Source organism: Taudactylus pleione, unplaced genomic scaffold (assembly GCF_031769625.1).
Source record: "Taudactylus pleione unplaced genomic scaffold, aTauple2 ptg000372l, whole genome shotgun sequence".
Taxonomy (NCBI): domain Eukaryota; kingdom Metazoa; phylum Chordata; class Amphibia; order Anura; family Myobatrachidae; genus Taudactylus; species Taudactylus pleione.
The window spans coordinates 9,817,152-9,835,705 of record NW_028284773.1 but is presented as its reverse complement, the minus strand read 5'-3'; the positions used below and the strand labels follow the sequence as shown (position 1 = coordinate 9,835,705).

General features: G+C 45.9%; 1 protein-coding gene across 1 annotated transcript in view; it reads left to right on the top strand.

Annotated features, from left to right (window-relative positions):
- Positions 1 to 13,970: 13,970 nt before the first annotated feature.
- The window catches only part of MB21D2 (Mab-21 domain containing 2), a 97,218-nt gene continuing 92,634 nt past the window's right edge, over positions 13,971 to 18,554 (top strand). Inside the window, exon 1 of the mRNA XM_088444736.1 lies at positions 13,971 to 14,202. Coding sequence (XP_088300862.1) covers positions 13,998 to 14,202 — 205 coding nt within the window. The 5' untranslated portion in view covers positions 13,971 to 13,997. The remainder of the gene's footprint in view (positions 14,203 to 18,554) is intronic.

The following is an 18,554-nucleotide window of genomic DNA, read 5'->3' as shown; positions in this document are numbered from 1 at the left end:
CGGTATTACAAGCATTGCATTTACTGTAGGTACAAAATTTGCAGAAAATGCTAGCAGCCAATCAGGCCATCACTTTCATTGGTTACCTCACACAAGGCAGAATCAAACTCTGGTTCAGTGCAAAACTGGCAGCTAAATGTAATATTGGTATATGAGCCAGATAGGCTTTAATACTAACCGCAAAACTAGTTTCAGGACAAAATGGTAATAATTGAAACTGTTTTCACATAAGCAAACATTATGTAAATCACATGAACAGCTCTAATCACTGCACTTGTAACAAGCAATTCAGTATTCAGATTCCCAGTCTGAGTTAAACAATGGACATTCTGTTAGCAGTAGATTTTGTGGGCAGTGAAATTCACAGTGGGCCTTTTGTTTTCTTCTTCCATGGTAGGAGGAGTCCCTAAGTACATACACCTGTTGTGCTCATGTAATACTGAAAGTTTCTAAAGAGCAGAAAGACAGCTATTATGATACCAGCTTGTCAAGTAAACTTATTTGCAGGTTGTGATGATCAAATTGACTTCTGAGTATAATTTTTAACTCTTTAACTGACTGATGTGTTTGTGTTTCTCAGCAGTTAGAGGGCCTGATTCTTTACGGATCGCAACTGCGATTGTAATAGTGATTACGCACGCAGTCTCACTGCAAAGATATGCTAATCCACTGGGAACGCTATGCCGTAGCAGCACAACATAAGGACGCCCACTTTACCTTACACACATCCGTAATGCTTCGCAAGACTGCGAGACCATCGGTAACATCGAGTACAAAAGCAGCCTCATGTACACTTGCACAGGCTCTGACCTTACTCAGGAAATGCTAACCTCGTCGCACGCTATGTATGGCATTACAGTGGATAATTTATGCACGTCCATGCAACAGCGTTCAAACACACTGGCACGCCTGTGTTTTGCCGACCATTCCCGCATCACCTCCCACAAATGGCACTTCCTGTCACTCTGCGATGGGTCTGTGTAGTCACTGCGATCGCAGTCCCGATCGCAGTGGAGTCTTCGCGCACTGCGATGCTTGTGTGTGTAATCGCAGTGGCGATTGGTAAATAATCAGGCCCAGAGATAATTATAGAAAGTGAAGGTTGCCTAAACGTGAGATTAAATAATATTCCTGGGGTTTTTGCTGATCGGCTGTCTTGACAGCCTTGTTACTAGGCAGATTAAGTGGGTTTAGGTGGTCAGGTGGTTCAGCTGACCAATGCTGTGAATCCTGGGTGTGACTGTGACTAGGGGTATAAAAGAGGTGGTGTGCATGTGATCTGCCTCTTTGCTGATTCTAGAGGACAGATGAGTATCCAGCTGTTTGCAGCGTTATTACTTATTTTTCTTAATCCTTTTCCTGTTCCTCCCTGCTATCCTCCCCTTCTTTACCCCCTTGCTCCTTTCGTTCTCCTGTCTTTGCGTAAGTGTTTTCCTCCTCTTTATCACCCCTGCCCCTGCAGGTCCCCCCCCCCCCGGAACCAGGCTTATTCTTGCCCACTCGTTCAGCGCTGCAGAGGCGCAGGAGCGCTCTCCCTGCTGGCCTCCCAGTGGCCCCCTCCTTGGCAGGACTCGGCGCTGATGCAGAGTCCTGCTCACTTGCGGATTTCCCTGCACCAGTGGGGGGAGTCGCTGCCGCGACTCCCGCTGGGCACGCTCCCCTGCTGGCCTCCTAGTGTTTCTTATCGTGCAGGACTTGGTGCTGACGCCGAATCCTGCTTACCTGTGCGTTTCAGCTGCACCAGAGGGAGCAGTCGCGGCCGCGACTCCCGCTGGGCACTCTGCAGGTCTCCGCAGCCTGTCCCCGGCAGGTGGCCTGCCCCACCCCCTGCGGTTTTGCGCCCCCCCCTGCAGGGAGCGCTTGGCTCCCACCCCTTTTTTTAGTGCCCCAGGGGCCTAGCCCTCACCCTGCCCCAGTCCCTTACAGGTCAACCCCCTTCATCTCACAGCCCTTCCTCTCCCGGACAGATTTATTTATTCATTTAATTTTCCTTTGCACTATCCCCTGGGGGCCAGGCTTTCTCAAGCCCTGGTCCCCGACACCCCCCCCTTCCTTCCCTCTTCCCTTTTAGTACCTCTCTCCTTGTTTCTTGCCGTGCTGTTTTTTTGTTTTTTTTCATTTCCCCCCTTTCATAGTACCCCCCTCCGCTTCATCCTTGTCCCATGCAGTTTATTCCTCCCCCACTCCTCATCCAGTTTTCCTGTAAGGCCCCCCTTCTTTCTTAGGTTCCTTTCCCCTCCACCCAGCACTCCTGCTTCTGGCTCAGGTGCTCACCTTTCTCATTTAGTTACAGGTCTGCAGAACTCAGTTGTGGTTCCTCAAGATGATGCAGTAGTTGTACGGCTGCTGTTCCAGTGTGCGACGAGATGACCCATGGTTACGATCCAATGGCTCCTCCAGGTGAAGTTGCAGACGACACAGTTCCCGTGCCTTCTGGTGGTGGTGAGTATGGATTGCTTGTTTTTTTTCTCACCCTGACTGACTCTGTTACAGCTCTTGCTTGTCTAGTTCCCCCAAGCGTTTTCCGCAAGCTTATTAGGTGTTTTGCGCAATGGTGGTCCGAAAGTCAGGTGCTAGGGTCGGGGGGCAATGACTTCTCAGACTGCAGAGCCTTAGATGGGGGCAGGCTCTGTACATTGTGCCATTGCAGCGGTCCTTTAGGAGTTACGGAAGAGTGTGCGTGAGAACATTTGCATAGGTTTATGTGTTTTTATTGCAAACTTAATTAACTAATTCTATTTGGCTCCTTAATTCATGTTATTGCTGTTTATGCCCCCGTGAGTCCATTTCATAGCAGCGCGGCTTGTTGTTTCACATGGCATGGGTGTGCCAGGCCCATGTTGCACATTATTTATACCCAGTGTTGCCTACCCTCCCAATTTTAGCGGGAGTCTCCCGTTTTTTAATTAACCCTCCCGCTCCCCTGCAAACATTACCGAATCTCCCGATTATTTCTAACCCTCCTTTACTGCGCATGCGCAAACCGGACTGCCCGGGGGGCGGAGTTTACGGAGGGGACGTCATGACGTCCCGACCCGTGATGCCATGATACTTAAGGGCCGGCCACCACGGGGTTCTGGGTAGCGGTGGCCGGCTAGTCAGGAAGCTGTGCACGAAGTGTGCTTGTGGCTGGAAGGTGTGGCGGCGGCGGGCAGAGGCAGAGCAGAGCGGAGCGGAGCCGGCAGCACTGCACTCACTGATCAGCGCTGCACTGTGTGTGCACAGACAGGTGTGTGGCCTCCAATCTAATTATAAGGGGCCAATGAGACCTCTGTCATCTGCGCTATATGTATACCTTGATGGGGGCTGGGTGATGAGTGTGGGGGCTGAGTGTCACAGGCAATATTAACTGCACTTTGAAAGGGCACTCACTGACAGCCAATAAATGGATAGCTGTCAGTGACTGCCCTTTCAGAGTGCAGTTAATGCCTGTGTCTGGTCACTAGATATATAACAGAGCTCTGACTAATACAGCTGCCCCTAATCATTGACAACTATTGTCTAAGGACATTTAATGGTTAAGTTAATATTTGATTTATATATTTTTTTGAACAGGCAGCTGTACTTTCAGGAGCCTCCTGCTAAAATGCTGCTGTTAGTACTAAAGTTTTCAAATGCCACTGCAGAACATGCCCCTAAATGACTAGACACACCCATAGGTGAAGCTAGACACGCCCCCCTGGGGCGGGACATGACACGCCCCCTCAACGGCACATTATGCTACCACCTGCAATCTCCCTGAAACTAGTTTTCAAAAGTAGGCAAGTATGTTTATACCACATTTCTCTTTATAGGGCCAGGGGGGACTCCCCCTCCTTTTCAGATTTCGGGTGTTTCGGTAGTGCATTACAAGACAGATATTTTATATTCATGATTGTTGTATCTGGGCACTTAGTTAGGCGTGGTTGCTAGTCGCTGTTTGCCGCAGGTTATATCGTCTAACTTTTATTTTTTGTATCCTTCACGCATGACAAAAATGAGGGCCCCTCACCTTGCCTTTCTTAGTTGGCCATTGAGATAGACATGGTGGCAGGTTGTTGTTGCTTGCCAAAAAAAAAAATGCAACAAAGTAAATAAGTTGCTTGATCAGATTGCGGTTTGTTTAGAAACAGTTAGTGTTAAATTGCGCGCAGTTCAGTCTTTGCTTGGATCATTTAATTTTGCCTGTCACATTAACCCCATGGGACGTTTTTTTTTTAGAAAGTTGGAGAAGTCCACAGCAAGGGTGAGCCAGCCTCATCACTTCGTTCATTTGTCTTCTGAGATTAAGGAGGATCTTCGAACTTGGGGCCTGATTCAGAGCCGAATGCTCTGACCAGAGCGCTCGCTCTGAATCAGTGCCCTCCTCCATGAAAATGGAGCGGCCTCCTGGCCGCTCGCATAGCTGTGGGTGACCACCCATAGCATATGCGAGCGTCCATGATGATGGTCGCGATGGTCTTACCATCGCGACCATCGGGCATGCGACGGAGACCCTGCGGTAGGGTCTCACTGCTGCAAGCCCTGGAGAGATTTTGGCTCTATCAGAGCCAAAATCACTCCCACTGACATCACTAGTGATGTCAGTGGGGCCGGCTTCAGACGGTAGGCGTTCCCATGGGAACGCCTCCGTCTGGCAGGCACGCCCCCGGCACGCCCACCAAAGGGGGCGTGCTGTCAATCAACATCGACAGCACGCCCCCTTTGGTGCAAGACCCAGAGCGATGGAGAGCCCGTCGCTCGCCGGGTCTCGCGCATGCGCACGACGGAGCTCCCTCCGTGGGGGAACATCGACCCGCTTGCGAGCGTCCTGTGCTCGCGAGCGGGTCTGAATGACCCCCTTGGTCCAGTTTTCTGGATCGTTTTAATGTTGAACGCATTTGGCCCTCTGCTCCTGTGGCGAATGCTACTTTGCAGCTTTTCACCGATGTGGCAGGTTCCTTTAGTTTTGGGCATTTTTTAACGAGGAGTGGTGCGCAGCGCTCCGGGATCCTGAATGGCATTTGGAAGGCCTTACTGTCAGTTTGCTTTTGTTGGAACTTTTCCCTGTTATAGTGGCAGTTGAGCTATGGAGGGAGCGTTTGGCTAGTCAGCATGTAGTTTGCTAGTGCGACAATCTAGGGGTGGTTCAGGCCATTAACAATCCGCGTTCTTCCTCCCCTCCGGCCTTGCGTCTCCTTATATATTTGGTTTTTGCGTTGCTAAAAGTCCAACATTCGGGTTTTGCGCGTGCCTTGCCCCTGGGCTGCATAATGTGATTGCTGATTCATTGTCCCGATTTCAATTTGCCCGTTTCCATTTGCTGGCACCGGCAGCTTCTGCAGTTGGGTTTTCTTGCCCTCCTTTTGTATGGCAGTTCATCAGGAAGGAATATAGGGCCTAGCATAGAGGTCGCTGGCTCCAGCAACTCGGATGGCTTATCCTGCGGCGTGATAGGACAGGCAGGCTTTCTGTTCGCAAAGCCCCCAGCCGGGTAAGCCTTCCTCGGAGTTTATGGCTAGGTTCGTTTGGGGGCATTAACAACACGGTCACTCCAAGGCTTCTGTGGCCTCGACCCTGGCAGGGATTTCCTTTTTCAGCAAATTAAGGAGTTTACCAGATCTCACTAAACCATTCCTCCCTTCTAAAGCCCTTAAAGGTTGGGCCGAGGAGTTTCCCACCAGGACTGACTCCCGAAGGCCTATCGATCTCAATCTCCTTGTTCGCTTGCTGGGTGTGATGGACAGTGTGGCTTCGGATTCTTTCAAGATCCCGCTGTTTCGTTTGGTTTTTGCAGGGCTTTTAGGGTCAGTGAGATTGTAGCTTCCAGAAAGTCCCCGGTGACCACAGGGTTCATGATGGGAGTGCAAACTACGGTTTTCCAAGACGGATCAGTTAGGCCGGGCCAGGTGTGTTACCTTGCTTAAACGGGGTGACTCCTCTTTTGCCCGGTGCGACTTGCCCCATTGTATGTGGCTGGTGGTACGACAGGCGGTGCCCAATGGTTGGCGCATTCAAATTTGTCCCTCTTTCCAAATGTCAATTTGCTGCTATTCTTTGGCGTAGTTTATTGGTGGTAGGTTTAGATGGCGCTAGTTGCGGGCCCTTCCTTTCGGATCGGTGCCCCTGCTAGTGCAGCAATAGCGGGAGCATCCAGCTGTGATATTCAAAGGGTTGGGAGGTGGAGGTCCTCTGCATATAAATCTTATGTTCGCTGCGACAAGCTTTAGGTGTGCTCCTGCGCCAACCCGAAAACGCCATTTACCCTCCAGTTATCGAATGGTTAGCATTCGATAAGTGGGGGTGTGAAGGGATTTTTAAATTTTTCCTCCTGGGGACCATTATCTGGCCCAACTTGGTTCACGGGGAAGGTTTTTTAGTTTTTCTAGTTCACTCGGGTTACCTGTTTCCCCCATTGCATCCCTGCTAGTTTAGTTGCTGTGTGTTAATTTTGTTGTGTACAGCTTGGTTTTGGTGCGGTGGCTCACGGTTAGGGTGTTCTTTCCTTACAGTGGAAAGACTTTGGAGAAGAGCAGGTTTGGCTGGTCGGCCATTGCTATATTTTCCTGGGCTGAACGTCATGGTTTGGTTAGACGTGCCAGTTTGTTGTTGGGTGGTAAGCATGTTCGCTGGATAGGTGTGCATGGCCTGCTGTGCGCATCCGTTCAAAGTTTGTTGGTAGAGTCTGCAGCGAAATGGGGGATGCCTGATTGGTTGGTCCTGCATGTTGGTGGGAATGATCTTTGTAAGATGAAAGGTTAGAGTAGTCTTTTCGGCTGAGAGAGTTGGTGAATGCGGTGTGTTTGTTGTGGCCGGATGTGCGCATTGTCTGGTCTGAAATAGTGCCGCGACTGGTGCTTTGAATACACGTTCTGTCCTTTGGTGGCTTGGTAGTCAGGCATAGCTTTTAGGGTTTGGATTTAGCCAGAATTTTTCGTCCATACGGTGTTCATTTTAATAATTTGGGTTTAGGTTTGTTATTAAGGTTTTGCTTGCCTTTTGGATTAGTGGGTTTTTTCTCTAAGTGGCAGGCCAGTCTGAATTTGAGTCTGGCTTTGGTGGGAGAACGCTGCATCTCAGTGGCTTTATTGTAGCGCAAGATAGCATTGTGAGGGAGCTGGACCTCATTGTAACATGACGAGTCTGTCCTTCTCGTACGAGGGGACCCGAACGCTTTTGTACGGAAGCGCTCAGAGTAGACAGGCCCAGGAGGGAGGCGGGACCTTCGCAACGTAAGTGCGTCTTTAGGGGGAGGGTTTCAGTCGTTCCCCATGTGTGTCTCCAACTTGAAAGCTAGAACTGAGTATGCAGCATCTCCTGGCCACCTTGGTTAGGTGAATTAATTAATTCAGAAATAAAAGCTGTAACCTTTTATCCAAGCTGTTATGGTGTCCGTCTCTTTATTTAATAGATAAGTTAAGTAAGGATGTTTAAGGTATTTAATTAGCAATAAGCCAATGGAGATCTTATAGAAAGCCAAGGTTGCCTAAACGTGAGATTAAATAAGATTCCTGGGGTTTTTGCTGATCGGCTGTCTTGACAGCCTTGTTGCTAGGCAGATTAAGTGGGTTTAGGTGGTCAGGTGGTTTAGCTGACCAATGCTGTGAATTCTGGGTGTGCCTGTGACAGGGGTATAAAAGAGATGGTGTGCATGTGATCTTCCTCTTTGCTGATTCTGGAGCCCACCCTCCCGCCCAAAGCTTTGCTGTTTGTATTTTGTTGTGTTTAATTTTTCCTTATTTAGGGAAGACGCAGCATGGCGGGAGAACGCTGCATCTCAGTGGCTTTATTGTGGCGCAAGAGAGCGTTGTGAGGGCGCTGGACCTCGATGTAACATGACAAGTCTGTCCTTCTTGTACGAGGAGACCCGAACGCCTTTGTACGGAAGCGCTCGGAGTAGACTGGCCCAGGAGGGAGGCGGGACCTTTGCAACGTAATTGCGTCTTTAGGGTGAGCGTTTCAGTCGTTCCCCGTGTGTGTCTCCAACTTGAAAGCTAGAACTGAGTATGCAGCTTCTCCTGGCCACCTTGGTTAGCTGAATTCATTAATTCAGAAATAAAAGCTGTGACCTTTTATCCAAACTGTTATGGTGTTCGTCTCTTTATTTAATAGATAAGTTAAGTAAGGATGTTTAAGGTATTTGATTAGCAATAAACCAATGGAGATCTTCTCACATCACACATAGGCTTACCATACTATCCATTTAAACTGGGACACATGAATTACACAGTTTATATGGCTGATCAAGCCTGCATTTCATCTGGTTTTAAAGTCAGCCAGCAACATAACCTGTGTAATTCATATGTGTCCCGGTTTAAAGGGACAGTATGGTAAGCCTATCACAGGGAACATTTGATATATAAGGTAATGTAATGTCAATTGCAACTGGCAGAGGGGAAAGTCTGTGTGGCTACCGTGAACAGGGGTGCCAAGGTGGGTGCGGGGTTGGCACTCTTTATGTGGCCTGGGCTTGTTGGAGGAGCCCGACGAGCTCACCGCTCTCAATGGCCCTAACTGTGAGGCAGAGGCACCATGAACATTGACATGCGTGTAGCTCTGAATCAGGCCCTATGTGAAACTTTCGTGTTTTGAATGCTCCCATAAGGAGCGTCAGCCCCTGACATGAAGTGGAATCAGCTGTCATAATGTGAAGCAGACGGCTGCTGCTCCTCAATGTCAGTGTCAAGCTAAAAGTCTGGTGCTCAACTATAATGTCACATGCAAGTGCCACACTCCCGGTTTGAGGAGCAGAAGATGCCGCTCCCACCTCCTACCGGCTCAGGTTAGAAGTGGAGGGGGTGGGAGTGCAACTCCTGAACAGCTTGTGCCAAACCAAGACACAGAACACCCAGATTACCTCAGTTATTGAGACTGGGTGAATGAACTATGCCCATTCTACAGTCTCTAAAGAGGACCAAAGAGAGCAGGTTACTCCGCTTAGTAGGGCTGCATGTGAGCATTTTGTGATCCATTTACAGTATGCCTGCCCCACCACTGTAAAAGAAAGAACAATCACATGTAAGCTACAAGGAGCAAGTCTTGAATATGATGCTGGGCTTATTATACAAGAACGTTTGTATAACTCAGAAGTAGACAACTTGTGGCACTCCAGACGCTGTGGAACTACACATCCCAGCCTGTTTTAGCATGCTCTAAAATACCTGTTGCAGGGCGTGCTGGGATGTGTAGTTCCACAACAGCTGGGGTGCCACATGCTGCCTACCCCTAGTATAACTAATTAATTTAATGTATTCCTAACTATTGCAGGCATGTTTGCAGGAATGTAAATATATAAATAAAATAGTTATGTTAGGATGTGAATCAATATTTGTTTACATGCCATTAACTTAGTAATAGATGATTTTAAAGATATTCTGTCACAAATGAATAGACATTTCATAGTGCAGAGGTTCCCAAATGCGGTCCTCAAGGCACCTCAACAGTTCAGGTTTTAGAGATATCCATGGTTGAGCACAGGTGGTTAAATCGAATTGACTGAGGTACTAATTAAGTCACCTGTGCTCAACCATGGATATCTTTAAAACCTGAACTGTTGGGAAGCCTTGAGGACCGCGTTTGGGAACCTCTGTCAGTGTATTATAATAGTATTTCTACAATTAAATACTGACTGGTGCTATCCAAATCTAATGTCTTACATCACTACCATTTAATTATCTTATATATAAAATTAATTGGTTTGTTTGTCTTGTTATGCATTCGGACACCCCTGCACCGATTGGAATGAAACCAACGCGAGGTGGTCCAGTTGGATCTTGGACAGGTTTTAGGAGGGCTTAGGGTCCCGGTCAGACCTCCCGTTGGTGTACGCTGGGCAGAACCTTGACCCGGGGAGTCTGTTCTGAGCCTTCCACTGGATGGATTTGGACAAAAACTTCAGAGTGGTAACATTGGATCCCAGAAAACATACTAGGGGGTTGAGGTCCCGGTCGGACCTCCCGTTGATGCATGCTGGGCAGAACTTTGACCCGGGGACACTGGGAAGAATTTTGACCCAGGAGAGACTGTTCTGGGCCTTCCACTGGATGGATTTGGATGAAAACTTCACAGAGTGGTGGCAATTGGTCTGGGATGCCTTTTTGAGTGGTTGGGGTAAGGGTCGGACCTCACGGCGGAGTGCGACGGGAAGACCTTTGACCCAGGGAACCTGTTCTGGGCCTTCCACTGGATGGATTTGGACGGCATCACATGATAAAACTTAACTTGAAGATTTAAACTCTGGCAACGCCTGGTACTTAGGCTATTTAAAATATATGTTACTAGCTGAAGTCACACTGAAAGGTATTTATCTCTGAGCATAATACTATGGTATTATCTCTAAGCATGTTATGGAGCCTATGTATCAAGCTGTTTTTTTACATAAAATTATATAGAAACTGCAGTTTCTGCATAATTTTTATGTATTGTAGCTATGAAACTTTTCGGAGTTTGGCTCTGGTAGTTTACACCATCTTCAGCTTATGGAGGCTTAGGAGCAGGAGAGAGATCTCTCGCAGCCCCCAGCCAGCACCGGAAGCTGACACTGTGCACATGCGCAGTGTCAGCTTCCACAGGAAAACTCTTTCACACATGTGAAAGACTTCTACTAAATGCTGGGGATATAACTCGCAGGAACAGCAGTTAACACAACCACTTACCATGCAAGTTCCCCTTTATACATAGTGGGATATTTTCACTAAAAATTTAAATATACCCTGGGATGTAGACACATAATAATCACCACAGTTCCGCGATTATTAGTTCATAGACCCCTATGATACTAAAGTGCAGTGCAGTTGGAAGTTATAATGAGGATGTAGTATTCTTTATGAAGAGAAAAAAAAATATCTAAAAAAATCCCCAGTAATTTACTAGCTTTTGTTTCTGATGGATAGCCATCAAATAGAAACAAGTCTGTAGCTTTATTAAACAGTAAAATCAGCTGTCTCTATGAAAACACTGCAGCTCAGCTTTTCACCGCTACAATAAATTCTGAGAGTTACCACATGGGGGCACTTATTTCTGTGGCTGTCAATAACAAATAGGTTATGTTGTACCTTTAGAGGCAGGGCGGAAACAGGGCAGCAAGGCCATAAAGCCTGCCAACTGTCAGTAAATCAATGAGTCAAATTTCATGACAGCAACATAAATGTAATGATCAATAATATTAAAACATACAGTACTCCAATTGTTTATCAGTAATTAGGCTACAGCCACTTCATTTTTTTCATCTCAGGCAGCATCTGTGAGCATGAAAAATAAGACAGCCCTTATTTTCCACTTCCGTGTCTGGCGTAGTTCTAAGACAAACACTCTCAAACATGTGGAAGCTTTTAAAATGTATTTTTCAATGCTATTGAAGTAAATGGAAAAGGTATTTTAGTAAAATATACAAAGCATCAAAGTGCAAAACAATGTCTGTCTAGGCCAGTGGTTCTCAAACTCGGTCCTCAGGACAGCACACAGGTCACGTTTTCCAGGTCACCCAGCAGGTGCACAGATGCAGTCATTACTCACTGACACATTTTAAAAGATTCACAGGTGGAGATAATTATTTCACTTGTGATTATGTGAGGAGACATGGAAAACATACACTGTTTGGGGTCGAGTTTGAGAACCTGTTGTTTAGGCCAAGTTCTAATGCTGTGAGACCCTTATTTCACATTTCTCCTTTGGACAGGGCCGAAACTAGGATTTTTGTCACCAGGGGCAAGACAGTAATTTGGCGCCCCCCATGTAATTCCCCCTGCAGTAGTGCCCATATTGTAATGCCCCCATAGTAATGCCCATATGTTAATACCCCCATAGTAATGCCCCTGTAGTGCCCACCATACAGTAATGCCCCTGTAGTGCCCATGCTCCCATATTAATTCCCCTGTAGTGCCCATGCTTTCATAGTAATGCCCCTGTAGTGCCCATGCTCTCATAGTAATGCCCCTGTATTGCCCATGCCCCCATAGTAATATCCCTGTAGTGCCCTTACAGTAATGCCCCTGTAGTGCTCATGCCCCCACAGTAATGCCCCTGTGGTAATGCCCCTGTAGTGCCCATGCCCCAATAGTAATGCCCCTGTAGTGCTCATGCCCCATTAGTAATGCCCCTTATTGCCTATGCCCCCATAATAATGCCCCTGTAGTGCAGCTTATTAAAAAAAAAAATACTTACCTTGAGCCCCGCTCCTGCATCCAGCGTCGCGTCCGGTCCGCCGGCTGCTCCTTGGAACTATGGGGGAGATGTCATGACGTCTCCCCCATAGTGCCCGTGGGGAGAGCCGGAAGCTGGAGTTCGGGAGAGAATTCCAGCCTCCGGCTCCGGCTACACCGCGTCGCTGCAGAGAAGGAGCCGGGCGCCCGCTGGTAATAAATATTACCAGCGGACGTCCGGCTTGGAGCCTCTCTGCAGCGCCGGGCTGGAGGTCACTGGCACCAGGTACAGCGGCTCACCCGGTGCACGTGCACCTCCAGCCCCCCCCCTAGTTGCGGCCCTGCTTTGGATCATTTTCTTTTTTTAATAATTAGCATTTTACATAAATAATGTATTATACAAATGACAGTACAAGATATTTGAAAGGGTTGGCCACTCTACCTGTATTGTATAAGCCAGAAGTTCCCAAACGCGGTCCTCGAGGCTCCCCAACAGTTCAGGTTTTAGAGATATCCATTGTTGAGCACAGATGATTTAATTAGTACCTCAGTCAATTTGATTTAACCACCTGTGCTCAACCATGGATATCTCTAAAACCTGAACTGTTGGGGAGCCTTGAGGATTGCGTTTGGGAACCTCTGGACTATAAGCAATAAAACATGAGTGTAGATATTTCTAGTAAAGGAAATGCAGCTAAAAGGAACAAAAATCTTCTACTTACATATACTGTACTGTTTTTTTAATTTTATTTACATGATGCTCGTCTGGTTACCTCCTTTGAAACAATACATATTTACTGTATGTATGTATGTATGTATGTATGTATGTACCTATTGAAAGCAAAACTAATTCCTCTTAACAGTGAAAAAGCACCTGCTTAACATACCACAAATCAAATTGTTCCTCTTTAAGATAATGGTGCGTACAGACGGGACGATCGATAACGATATCATTCGATCTCCAGGGTGTGCTGGATGATCGATATCGATCATCCAGCACACCACCAATACACCGACTATAACGACCTGCTATCAACGATCGCAGGTCCCTATTGTAACCGGGTCAATATCGAACAAGTTGGCCTGCATGTACGGGCGATGGTCGATATCGACCATACGTACCTGCACATCGCAGGTCATTGGTGGGCGAAAAATGCACAATATGAACGATAATGATCTAATCAATCTAGTTATCGTTCATATAGTCCATTTAAATCATACGGTGTGTATGCACCTATATACGATGCCTGTAAAGAAGAAGAAAAATAATTAAATGCCAATCAAAATGAAAACAGTATCAGGCACACTGAATGCTATTGGGGTTGTGCTATGCATTTAAAATGATAGGTCTTGCAACATACTGCCTAGTGCCTACACCTCAGATTTTATATTTGCACTACTAGTACATTAGGTGAAATGAAACCATGTACTTGGTAAGTGCATTCTGGGCCATCTGGTGATAAATAGGAACAATAATAGTACATCTGCCCGGATAGGCTTCTTATACAGTTATACACCTGCTATCGTTTTGGAGGAAAAAAATGTATGTCCACGAAAACAAACTTCCATATTACGTATTAATAAAGTCTGTATATAATCTATGCCTCACAATACATGCAGCCTATCCGAGCTTGCAGCAATAGCTCAGAGCCTCCAGTGGGACACGAGGGGTTAAGTTCCTGTGCCGCTTGTTGAATGATCTCACAGCCGCTCAGTGTCACATTGTTTCTGCTGCTGTGTGCAGGAGCGGAGCCGCCACAGAGACTCACTCACTGCTGCTGTACCACACATACACACACACTCACAGAGCCATCTCCCACTATCCCGGGGAGGGGAAGGAAGGAGTCAGGGCTGCTGCTCTCATATATAATCCTGCTGCTGCTGCCTGTGGAAGTGAAGATGGCGGCTCCCATCCCCACCAAGCCTGGCACAGTCGGGGGAGGCAGCAAACCTGCCTCCCCCGAGCTGGATTTCAGGTCTGGAGCACGCATAGAAGAATTAAACAAACTCATCCAGGAATTTAACAAACACGATCAGCGGGAATACGATGACCAGAGAGCCTTGGAGATCCACACCGCGAAGGATTTCATCTTCTCCATGCTAGGTAAGCAGCACCTTGCAGTGTGTATGTGTATAATAGTATGTTGGCCCTTTATGCCAGTGCCCCGCTGCTACACCCAGCGCCTGCCAGGCTGTGATCTGGGCTGTATAGTGTATATGCATATGGTTTGAGCAGCTGATCACCACATGTACTATACTGGGTGATATGGGAGCAGCTGCTCATCCATGCAATAGCTCAATTCATGATTCTAGTGTAGGAGGTGCCCCTGTCACATACATGAATGCCAATTACAGTATCTTTACTATCTGCTATCGTACCTATAGTGATTAACAGCTGGTGGTGTCTATCATTATATTCTATTTTACACAACTGTTTTCTATAATAGGCTACCTGATTCAATGTGAATTAATAGCGCAAAATGTATTAAATATAGGCAGCAGGGAGACGTGTATATGTTACACACATGTATGGTTAGGGTACAGTATCAGTCAATTCGCTCACACGGTTGCAGAAGTCATGTAATTGTATGTGATTGACATGCCATATTCCACTGATTATTACACACATGTAGGTGCATCAGCTGAATGGTTACCTGCATATGATCAGTGGTGTGATTAATCTGACAGCCTCTCATTATTATGACATATACACTTCGGGTGAATAATGCCATGTAATGAGGGAGCCTGAGGCTATATGTGTTGCATGCAATACATTGATCCTCTGAGATGGATGCAACGCTACATATACTGTCCTAACTTGTACAAAAGCCTATAGTGCAGCAATATTTTCTTTATTACTCCTGAAGCTTAAACTACAAATGTACACTTCAAAATGACTTCTTCTACCTGCCTTACTGTTTTCTATAAATGATTGTGGCCTGGCTCTACTTTAGACGTGGGCTGTCTGCACTTTCCTTTATCAGAATAATCATACCTGCAGCAAAGGTGTGGTATATTTACACCTGGATTGTGTAACTCTCCTCTGAGTGTTTCCAGGCCTGGGAGTGACTCCCTTTTTATAAATCTGATACACCGCCCTCCCATATAACTTTGCCATGTTTACTTTTTATTGTGGTGATTGACAGAAGCAGTTATGCTAGTCCCTGCCAAACTGTCCTACTTGTTACATCCAGTCTCTTTGTACATGGGAATATGCCATGTCACTGCAGTGCTCATTTATTTAGAGAGGCCCTTTTCTTCTACCTGCCTGTTTATACTTGTTAAACAGTTTGTATGTGTATAATGTGACAGCTGCATGGATTTCTGTATATATGGGGGAAAAATTGGTTTGCTGCACCTTGTGGAAATAAATCAAAATGTAATTCTGCTAATGTATAATGTCTACTCCACAGTTGCTCCTAATGTCTAATAATCTGGTTTTATTAGTTGTAAGACAGTTTCTTGAGCACTTGCATTAGAAATCAAGTTTTATCTTCTGTTTCTCACACTTTTTTTTTGGTTGGTGTTAAACAGACCGTGCTGAATACATTGCATCTTATTACCGTGGCTCATAGGAAATATATTATACATATATATAATATATCTTTAGGAAAATGGGTCATGCAGGCAAGGTGTGTATCCTAGCTCTGTAATTGATTGTCAACACAATTAAAGCTGTCCATCATCTTTCTCATAGGTTGTGGCAGGGTTTGTGCGGATGTGATCTGAAAGATCTCTTTTGCAAGTATTCAATGCCTTGCTCTTCCATGGGAATGAGATTTGTCTGCTCTCACAGAATAGCAGAAGTTGCTCATATGATTATTAAATGTTTCTGAAACCTTTTTTTTGCCACTACAGGGCAACAGTGTTACAGTTTGGACATATAAAATGCTCAATTTTTAAGGGGAATTTAATTTATAATAAGAAAAATATTTATTTTTTGCGACCTGTTGACCACATACACACCTGCATTATTTTAAACTGTTTTCTTGCCCTATCAAACCATGTTATCTGGTAGATTTACCCACAGTTTTTTTTTGTTTTTGTTTTTTACCAGGTTTAACATTTATTTCTGTTACCTCAGCTTTGGCAATCTGACAGATAACATAGAAAACAGAGAAACCAGATGCACCATGCAACCATTAATAATTATGCATAATATGCAAGGTTTTTGGCATAAATTTGGCCAAAGTTATGAGCTTACCCACCACCGTCAAAGTAACCTCATTGGGTAAGTCCAGGCCCCCTTTTCCCAATCTGACAGATAGTAAATACCTCTAAATGTTCTCTGACTCTGATGGTCTCCCCACAAAACATGCAAGTTGAATGGTCCTGCGCAAACACACTTTCTGCCAACATTACCATGCATCCATTTTGACATGGTTTGCAGTGCTCAGAAGCATTAAACACATCGGAAGGTTTCATTTTAGTGGTAGCAAAGTGCTTACAGGTAGCATTTGACCAGACTTGAGTGCTGCAGGAAAACATATAGAGACGCATCCTTTATTGCACACGGAATACACCTCAAACAGTGTTAATATGCTTTGGGTGTGAAGATAAGGGGCAGGCTTTGGGGGGTATTTATCAAAGCTGGGGTAGAGATAAAATTGTAAAAAAATAAAATACCAACCAATCTGCTCCGATCCATCATTATATAAACAGCCTGCAAAATGTAAATTAGAAGCTGATTGGTGAGTACTTTATCTCAGTTTTTTTTCCCTCTCCCAGCTGTGATAAATACCCCCCTTTGTCTGTTATTTTCACTACTCCCTTTTCCCATTATTTTCTAACAAGTTATTAACTTGTTAATTACTGTTACAGCAAAATGCCAAATCTGTTTAGAAGTTTACAGTGAGCAAAGTATACTTAAAAAAAAAAAAAAAAAACCCAAAAAACTTTTAATTGCTTTTCACCTCCACATTGCAGCAGACACCAATGGGTTAATACCGCCCTCTTGGAATATGACAAGTCCTTCTTAAATCTGAAAGAGAAGTTGTCTTTCATTAGTCATCTCCTCAGTCTATTTTCTTTCCTGTCCCTGGCATCGGACTCAATATTTCTCACTGTGCAGTTTGCAATAGGAGTCTTCCTCAACCTCCAAGTGAAGTAACCAGTATAATGTAGCCATATAACTGTTCCCTGAGGGTTAGCCCTGTGAGAGGGCAGGTGGCATAATAAGTGTACTGTTTTCTTCTAAATTGCTGCACTTCAATTCCTGGCCCAACAAACAATACTGCGCCAGCAGAACTACAAGATGCAAGGTACCAGGTGTAGTAATCTCGAGTGCACAATAAATCTAGAGTGCAGATACCATATGTGATAACATATGATATGTGGTACCAGATGCATGGTGTAGTACCATACTTCAAGGTCTCACAGTGGTTAGCCTTGCTACTGCACAGTGCTGGGGGCATGGGTTTGATTACAGCTAGTGTCCTATCTTTGATTACATGTTCTCTCCATGTTTGCACATGTTTCTTCTCTGTTCTCCAGTTGACTCCCACAGTCCATATAAACATAACTGGCTTCTGACAAAATGAACTCTAGTTTGTGTGGTAGGTAATATTTGTGCACTCCACTGGGGCAGTGACTCTTTAAGGGGTCTATGTACTTAAGCGCTATATGTACTAACAATCTTGGAACTGCAGCGATTATTAAGGTTTCGCTACATGGCGGATATTTTAATTTTTAATGAAAATATCCCGCTATGTACTATGGCAGTGGTTCTCAAACTCTGTCCTCAGGACCCCACACAGTTCACTTTTTGCAGGTCACCCAGCAGGTGTACAGGTGTATTCATTACTCACTGACACATTTTAAAATATCTACAGGCGCAGCTAACTTACTTCACTAGTAATTATGTGAGGAGACCTGCAAAACATGCACTACTTGGGGTCCTGAGGACCGAGTTTGAGAACCTGTGTACTATGGGAAACTCGCAGGGACCGCAGTTACGGTAACCTCTGTACCTGCTAGTTATAGCCCTGGTTTTTTGTGGGAGTCTTTCAATTCACTTTTGCGAAAGACTTTAATGGGGTAAGTTGACACTGTTTGTTTATGCGCACAGTGTCCCTGATTCCGGCTCGCTCTGAATAAGGGCGTCTTTTTTTTTTTTTCACATTTTTATTTTATTTTATGGAGCGGCCTCCTGGCTGCTCACGTTGCTGTGGGTTGCGACGAGACCCTTGTGGTAGGGTTTCGTGGCCGCAAGCCCCTGAGAGCTTTCGGCTCAAACAGAGCCGAAAGCTCTCCCACTGACATCACTTGTAATGTCAGTGGGGCCTCCCCCAAATGGTAGGCGTTCTCATGGGAACGCCTCCATCTGGGCAGTCACCCCCCCCTGGCCGCCCACCAAAAGGGTCGTGCTGTCACTCAACATCGACAGCACGCCCCCTTTGGTGCGAGACCCGGAGCGACGGATTGCCTGTCGCTATCCGGGTCATGCGCATGCGCTCT